Below are 9,076 nucleotides of genomic sequence, written 5' to 3' on the forward strand. Positions count from 1 at the left end.
CCTCCTTTTCAGGAATGGCTATTCTTTAAGCCAGTAAGCTCAAATTCAAGTGATTTGTTGCTTCTCTTCAAAGGACGCCCAAACACAGACCATCGGAAAAGCAGGAAGATCCTTTCTACTGCTAAACAACTGCTTTGCAGTAAGGTACTAGAAACATGCTGGCCAGACAGCGGCAGGGAAGCCAAGCTGCTGTCAGATGACCTACTCAAACAGACATCATATGGAATCAACCTAACCTTGTTTTGCAGAGCAGAAGCATGTACAGTAAAGAAAGACCAACCGGGACCACCACCCCTTCTTGACGATGAAGGACCCATATGTGCAATGCTGCCTAAAAAGAAGAGCAAGCCATCCCCTGCATGTCAAACACACCATAGATGGACATCAGCTGAAGCAGACATTTTCACATGCAGCAAGGGAAGGCCGGCTCGGTCAGTCTGTGTTAGTCTAACTGCTCCAGAGGTCCAGTGCTGCCTTCCAAGACTTTTTTCCCACAGCAGAGGCCTGCCCCAGACTTCTCCTATAAGCAGACACACCTCTCCTCTCTCAGAAGTCACTCACCAAGTGAGTGCAACCAGCCACCCTCTCCCATCCCATCCTTTGGCAGGGACTGTGACATACCACGCTGTCTATACTTCGCTCGCCAGGCTGTGGCTGCACAGCAGGGAAGGCGGGAGGAAGGAAGCTGGAAAGGGACAAGAGCACTGTCACAGGAAGGAGAAGGGGAAACCTACGTGGGACCAAGTCCGCAACACAGCAGCAGCAAACAACTACAAGTGTGATTACCCAGGTACCACTAGGCAAGAGTAACTGCACGCACAGGACTTTTTCGTTCCCCTCCTTTCTTCATTTCTGCCAGTCTTGGAGCAAAACCCCACCACATCCAAAGCAGGCCCACCACAAAGGAAAGGTTTTCCCGTTAAGACTGCTGACGCCCTGCAATAGCACTGCTCACCTCTGTGGACACGGCCTCCCTCTCGCTGTCAGCGTTTATAAATCCTTTAGATGTCTACTGGCCAATGCTCTCGTGCAGCCCATTTACAGAGAGACAGTAAGACTTAGATACCTCCTCGACATAGCTCCTGGGACTATCACACAACCTAGCCCTGAACATTGTCTTAATCCCCTCTCTTAGAGCACAGTCATGGGAATGACTATTCTCACCCTATAAACTGAAGCCCTGACCCTTCAATGAGCGATATGCTAGAGATTCCCCACACCCACATAGAGTGTATTGCGGGATTAGGCTCTAAACTTTGTGCAAGGCATTGTAAAACATAAGATCCATAAATTTAAGAAGCTTTAAATGCCTTGAGCCTGGAATAAGGACCTCAAGGAAAATAACAAAATGGACACTGTTAAGACACAAGGCCATACTTTTTCAGGTTAGTCTTGTTCTAAAGAACTGAAATGATAAACTCTGGAATAATTTAATTCGCTTTACATCAGCAGGGGCTGTCTGTTGCTTTTTTGGACTTGGCTGAGAAACACAGGCACTCTCAACTACTGCTTGCAGGCCCTTGCATCACCCTCAAAGGCCTAAAAGCCTCCTTACAAGCACACGAAAACGCAGAGTTCAGACCACACTTGGGACTGCCAGGAACCTAGCATCTGTTGTTGTGTTTGGGCTCACTTTACAACCTGTGAAGAGACAACTATGAGATTTTGTTTTATTATATTATCCTTTTTGAATTAGAAATACTGTATCTTATACTTGACCTACTTAACAGCATCTCTTTCAATCAGGAAATTCTCCCAAGAAAACAAAAGCTAAACCAGGATTTGAAAATTACCTGAAGTATCGCTGGATCGCTGTGCTGTTCAGATGGGTTAAGGATAAACCCAATCGTGCACTCAAGAGAGCCATTTGGATTCTGGTAGCCCGCCCTGTGTAAGAAATAAGAGAATTAGGACCTCTGGAGAACGGACAGAATTTGTTTTGCTTCCTTTCCCTTATATGAATCACACAGCAGAGCCTCAGCACCTCTTCCAAAGCTGCAATCCACATCACACAGAGCGGTAACAGCATCTGCAGCATGCTACAAAGCAGATCAACAACCCCTGCCTGAATTCAGCAGACAATATAATTCTGATGCGTATACTACAAAGCTGAACTCGGTATCACTGCACTGCAGTTTCCTGCACACAGAGGTAAGGGCCCTTCTGCATGCACTGTGAATGAACCATGTAACAAGCAGGTTTGAGAATTTTGGATGTGAACCAATTTAGAGGCCGCAGTGACCAGTAAAAGCTACCAATGTTACCTATAAAACCAAGCAAAAAGCCAGAGATACTCTGCAGACTAGCATCAGAGCTTCAAGAAACAGTTTGGCCAAAGAAGCAAAGCAAAACACTCCTGGTAAGGGCACGCTCCCCTTCAGCATACACAAAGGCGTTCAGCAGCCCATGTTTAGAGACCAGAATCACACCTCTGCCAATCTCACTCTGATGGGGCTGCCCAGATGAAACAGTTCCCTGTAACTTTATGAAACAATTCCCTGTAACTTTATGGTGCTCGCTCAACCCAAACCAAAACACCACTCCAACTGCAGCAGAGCTGGGTTGCAAGGTTAACCTCTGCGTTTACCACCACCCTCCTCCCTGACTGCATCTGCAGCAGTTCCCTAACCTCATTCTGTCAAACCAATGGGGACCAGATTGTACTCACAATCGCAAAGGATTGCCTGAAGCCGGATCATTTTGCCAGACATCAGTTAGGGAGTGATGACCCAGGTAGCTACGCTGGCAGATCCAAGTGAAGGGAGAAAACAACACGGACCTAGAGTAAGTCCTTTTTCAGGCCAGCTTCGGCAGAGCTAAGACCTTCCATCTGACTGCAACTACCACTGCGTGACACTGCTTGCTTAGACCTTGGCAGTGGAACCAACACATACACCGCTTCTCTCCTATCTAAAGTAAACATTAAAAATACATTGACCTCTTATCTCCCTTTGCCAGCTCTGATGAGCTTAGGGCCAAATCGTAGCAGTACGTTGTAAAGCCATTTTCTTAATTTTTTTTTTAAAACCAAAGCTGACCTAACTTCTCTAGGGAGAAAAAAAAAATACCCACAGAGCCTTCCAACAGACAATGCCACAGCTGTACTTACTACAACCAAGTAAAGCCCAGGCCAAATCTTCTCTTTGTTTTTATTTTTGCCCTGTGTGTTTGCTTACTTGGGGATGTATGTAATTTTTAGGGTTTGCAGTTGCACTACAGAGCAAGCGTTACCTGACAGCAAAATGAGAACCACTGGAGATGTGCACCACAGCAATTTTGTAGCAGCGCTCCCTGAGCAAAGCAGGTGACACGTGGCAAACCATTCTGTATGTCATACAGGCAGGTTTGGAAGGTATCAGCAACAGCCAAAGCTTACATTGATTTGCTAAACAAGGCTGCTTTTCAGTGGGGTAGATCTCCAAGTGAGTTCAGAGCTACTCTTCAGAGCTTATCTGCACTGTCCCCTCTCTGAAATGAGATTCCAAGAAGGCTGTGGTTTTGCCATAGCTCCTTACCTAGCTGTGTGATCCTAATGAAAAGAAGGCCCTACAGTATTTACAGTGCTGCTGGCAATCAAGGTCCAATTATGCAGGCCTTGCTGCTGCTAGGGTTTCTAAGCAAGTTCAGCTACGTTGCCTTGCTGTAAGCCCATACTCTGAGTTGGCAGGGAGGACAGCCTGTGTCCCGTTCTGCACTTCGGTGTACTGTTTCCCTGTGTGAAACTCAAACCCAGTAGGTAATACTGCTCCTACTTCCTCCAGAATCACACCGAGGTTTTGGATCCTTCTAGAAAACCCAAACAAGAAGAAGCGAGTCAGCCTCTCTGTTGCGTTTGACGATTGCTTCCCAGGGAGTCTGGCTCTCTTCCCCTAGCAGGCACGATGGCCCTGGCAGCAGGAGAGGATGGGCCTGCTCATCCTCACCGCAACATAAGACCGATAGGAGATGTCTGCTGGCTCGTGGCACAGCAGGCACAGGCGCATGCTCTGCCTGCTGTCAGAGGGACAGCAGCATCAGGACCAGCATAGCTAGATGTGCTCAAGGCCACCTGTCAGAGTCCTAAAGCACTGCCTAAACTCTGAACTCACTTCCCGCTCCTGGGAGGAGTCACCGTTCGTTTCTACCCTCTGGCAGCAGTGAAGGTTTGAAGTTACAAAACTACCAGCAGAGGCATCAACAGCGTTAAGTGTCCAAGGATTGTTTATTTTTCCAGATGACTCAGTACCCCCTTCTTTGCTAAGAATTATTCCTCGGCACATTAAGATGTGTCATGAGCTAAGAAACTTCGTATGATTGATTATTTGGTATGAAGCATCCTGTTAGCAACTAAGTAAACAGAGGGGGAATGCTTCCAATTACCAGGAAGGTTCAGAGTGGAGAGAAGAGAAGAATGCACCTGTGGCATGGAGTACAGCATGCAAGTGTGCAAGTGGGTTCATGAAGAGTGAATCACATTTTCAACTGTCATAACATGTCACCTTCCCTTCTAGAAATGAGTAGCCAATAGTTTGTGTCTGTCTCCAGGCGCTCCTCAACCAGACCCACTCCTGACTTGCTCCCTCTGCAGCTGTGAACAGAGTGCTTGATCTCCTCCACCCTCAGTTTCCCCCTCTGTGGAGCAGCTAATTACTAACCTAAACTCCAAAGGCCACTCACTCTGTCACGCTGGGTGCCGCCACAGAAATGCTCCGAGTCAGTGCCAAAGTTGAAGAGCCGCTATAAAGCGATGACAGCCATTGGCCCCGGCACAGCCGGCACCTCTCTCCTTCCCAGCGCTGATGTTGCCTCATACCTGCAGGCCTTAAAAAGGCTCAGAGGAGGCTGCACTTAGCACAGACACGGGGATCGCACATGACCCGACTATGCATCTGAAGGTGGCTCCCCCAGGGTTGCCTCTGAAGAGGTTTCAGTGCTTGGAGTTTTATTGGAAGAATATGCGCATAACTCTCAAGCACAGGAAAATTTGCAGGAATTCCCAGAAGCCTGCTGCCAGAATTGCCCGACTGACACAGGAGTGCACCCTACAATACCCTGGACAGGCAAAACACCAATGCTGCTTAGTACTTAGTCATTAATACACTCCTGACCAAGGAATTATCTTGGAAGGGACTTTTGGAGGTCATCTAGTCCAATCTCCTGCTCAAGCAGGATTAATTTCCAAGTTGTTCATGCTAGCCAAGAGCAGTATTTAAACAGACACTATTCTAAAATGAAGGGCCCAACACAAAGTCAACTATTGATACAGCACAGGCCACACATAGCTGTAGCAAAGCAAAGAACCATGCAGAGCAACCTCTGTCCCAGCTCCTACCCTACTGCCCCTAAATTCTAGCAGTGCCTCTATCTCATGGTAAGAGAGACTAATTTTTTAAAACCAGAATCATAGAGACACTTTGCTTCACTCCACATATCAGGTAAAAATTAGCACAGACCTCAGACTGACTTCAGAATAAGATTCAGAAAGGGTGAAGGAGTCTGTTAATCAAATATTTACAAAAATGACCCAATTTCTATTTCACTGAGTAAGTCTGAGCATGCGATAGCCTGCTGCAGCAAACACTCCCTTCTTGAGGGCCCTTCAGCTATACCCCACTCAATGCAACAGACCGACATCAAATTCCAGCACCGCACGACAAAGGAACTCTTCACCAGTTATAAACCTCTGGAAGTTATTTAGCCACTGCACCATTTTCAAGTGCCATACTAAAGCTACCACCTTCACCATTTTCTCTTGAGATTAAAGAACTAACTTGTATTTACTGCAATCTTGAGTGGTTTTTGAAGGAGTTCTAGAAAATTTCATGCCAGCTAAGAGAAGCGGGCCACATACAATATTTTCGTCAAATGCATGCAAACACGCAAGTAGACCACCTCAAGGAGCTGATACAAGGCAAGGACATCTTCCAGATAAGGAAGACAGGATTACATGCTCACTTCGAACCAGCACCAGGGCACACAGTACCAAGAAAGCAAGCCCTGTGTCCCCCCAACACACATTGCCATGACCTCCCTTATGCTGGCTCTAGCATTCATGTAAATCAGTCACAGTTTTTGGCTACATCAGTTCCCTGATCCAACTCATCCTGTGGCCACATGAATCCTGGTGCGACGGAATGTGGCAAAACACAAGACTGGGACTTCTCCTTCACTGCCAACCCAGACATATTGTGACAGTATCTTCGGAGAAACACCGAGAGATTTGGACAGGAAAAAGTTCTCTTTTGTTTCAGAAAAAATACAGCTTCACAAGAATGATCTGCATGAATGTGCACTATAAACACAGCCATGGGAGCACTAAAAAGGTCTGCATCTGAACACTCAAGAGGCCAGTGCAATGGCTCTGACCAAGTTTTCATCACCTAAAAACCAGTCAAGGTGCTGTTCTTACCCTGCCTGCATCTTAGAATAAACATACTTTTAAATAGTGCTGTTACCTAGCAATCCAGTATTACTTTCCTTTTAATCACAAGTTTTGGAAATGACACCTGTTCCCAATATTCCCAAGATCTGTAGTTCCACAATCATGCAGCTATTTCTTTTCCTTCTTTCCGCTAATAACTCATCCAAACGAACAGGCCCCAGGGAAAACCCATGGATGTTGCAAAGCAAATGCTGAGGCCTACTACCCAAAGTCTGCTGTCAAATGTACAAAATAAAACAGGGAAAAATATTCTTCACTTTAATAGTAGTAACCTGATCTGCACAATCAAACAGTTGGGGCCAACATCCCCTTTATTCTTCTAAGCAACCAAAATAGACATGCTCCAAGCACCACAAAGATTTGAACTGCATCTGTCATCCATCATTAAAACACAGGAAATAAAAGCAAGACAATATGCGCGATGCAAATACCTAAACCCCTACTCTGCCACTGCAGGTTTATTTATAGACCGTCTGCCAGGGTGAGCTACAAGAGCCAACTGTGACTACGGGACTCAATCCATTCACAGCTCTCCTCATAAAGGAAACGATGTGATTAAGGGCTTGTGTGTGTTAAAAATACACAAGATATTCATTACCCAGACATAATTGGTTTTACATTAATGACAGACAGAAAGGCCAGGATTCACAAAGAGGAATTAAGCCTCTTCCAATTCCATTTATGAATAGGATTAGCTATCAAACAGGATATTTATTGATCCAAGTTACCGACAGAAACACATTACAGGTGCATCTGTTAACAATTTTGAAGCAAAACATGCTAGCTTCATTTTCCAGATCACAATCAGGAAAGGCAGATAAAAAAAAGAGTTGAATACTTTTAACGGAAAACTTACTTTTGACATTTTAAGTTTCCAGAAGTCCCAATGCTAAGGTACTTATAGCCCTTATTGTTCAAGTATCTGAGCACCTTAAGCCATTCTATATATTCACAGCACCGTACTAAAATAGGAAGAGACTATTTACCAGTACACCAGCAGAAAAGCTACAGAGAGGACAACTTCCTGTGTGAAGTCAAAGGAAAGGAGCGGTAAAGCAAGTACCTAACCCCAAAAGCTCTGCTTTGGTATGGTCTGTGGGGCTGGAGTTGAAGCCCAGCAAGCGAGCTCCCCGTCTTTGCCTTCTGGAATTACATGTCAATTCAGACAACTGCTCACACTTCCATAACTTAACGCTGCTATCACCTCTATAATGTATCTTTACTATTTCTAAAAGTATTGAGGTCTCAGGAACAGGACAATAGGTGGCAACCCACAAGACTGTTCCCAGCCCTGACCTGGTCCCAACCAGCAAGGTGCAATCAGAAACCAGATAGCAGTAACCGCGCTGGGGAGAGAAGGGGGGCTGCGGCAGGGAGAAGGACACAAGCGAGAAGGAAGAGAAGGTGGGGAGCTGTGGCTCAACCATAAAAAACAAAGTCAGGAACCGCTGACCTAGGCTAGTTGTTTACAGAACAAAGAACGACAGTGGCTCCAGGACTTCCTGATAAAGCTACAACAGAAAAGGATAATACAGACAGAATTCAGGCTTAAGAGAAACCTAACCTGGAGACAAAGGCATATTCATGCCACAAGGCAGCACACAGCTACCTGCAGCTTTTCTGGAATAAGCCTTGCTTCTCACCCCAAACCCTCCCTTAACTCAGTTTCTCTCCTTCCAAACAAGACCCTCCTGGGTAAGCTTGCGGAACTTTCGAACCAGGCAAGTGAATGCAGCTCAGATGAACATCTGCGTCTTGGTTTCACAAGGGCTAGCTGCCTGCTCTTCTTAGGAGTAACTTTTTCACACTTGTAAGAAACCTGTCACGCAGTCTTCTTCCCCAAATTGCCTCCCCTTACTCACTGGACCTCCAAAGGAGTTTTTTGGAGAATAACCAGCAAAGCACAGACTGGCGCCCACACTTCCTGAGTCCCCATGACACACAACTAAATGCCATACTTGTCAGGACACAGGAATTTTGGTCCAACTTTGCTGCATGACTACTCATACCCACACAAGCCTAATCGTGGCAGCACAGCCCCACATGAATTCTGAAGCAAAGAAATGCTCTGAAGGATACATGTGCAAGAGTATCAGAATAGACTCCGTCTTTTCCTCCTCCCCCAGGCCAGACTGCGAGGGCACCAGCTGAAGCACAGCGGGACCAGGGGGTGCCGTCTGTCAGAGAGGTGAGATGCTGCCCGTCTCCCCACCTGCAGTACCCTGTGCGCAGGCAACACAAAGAAAGACTCGAGGCTCTGCACAGTCCAGGCTCTGTCTCCCAGCTGCTTTTGCAAGAGCTCACAACCATCTGCCCTGCTGCGTGCCACTCCAACTCGCCCCCCCTGCCGTCTCCGGGGCCAGCGTTTCTCAGTCTTTTTAGAGCAGCCACCCATGTTCAGCGTTTAGGCGTTTCAGGCCCTGCGCACAGAGCATCAGGGACACCGGCAAACGCCTCCCTATAAGAGACGGGCAGCAGGGCGGTACCCGGGGTAAGGGAGGACCGAGATAGCCCAGGCCCGACAGGCTGCTCGCACAGGCCCCGCGGCTCCGCTCCCCCCCCCGCCCCGGGAGGCCGAGGGGACCGCCCGCGCCCCGAGCGACTCAGCCACGCGAGGGCCCAGCGCCGGTTCACGGGGGAAAGCCGGCAGTCCCG

General features: G+C 47.2%; 1 protein-coding gene across 1 annotated transcript in view; it reads right to left on the reverse strand.

Moving 5' to 3' along the window:
* MRPL14 (mitochondrial ribosomal protein L14) overlaps positions 1–1,883 on the reverse strand; it is a 3,245-nt gene extending 1,362 nt beyond the window's left edge. Inside the window, exon 1 of the mRNA XM_009880412.1 lies at positions 1,794–1,883. Within this exon, the coding sequence (XP_009878714.1) occupies positions 1,794–1,867 (74 nt within the window). The 5' untranslated portion in view covers positions 1,868–1,883. The remainder of the gene's footprint in view (positions 1–1,793) is intronic.
* Between the last annotated feature and the right edge of the window lie 7,193 nt (positions 1,884–9,076).

This window comes from Charadrius vociferus, unplaced genomic scaffold (assembly GCF_000708025.1).
Source record: "Charadrius vociferus isolate BGI_N301 unplaced genomic scaffold, ASM70802v2 scaffold62, whole genome shotgun sequence".
In the NCBI taxonomy this organism is placed as follows: domain Eukaryota; kingdom Metazoa; phylum Chordata; class Aves; order Charadriiformes; family Charadriidae; genus Charadrius; species Charadrius vociferus.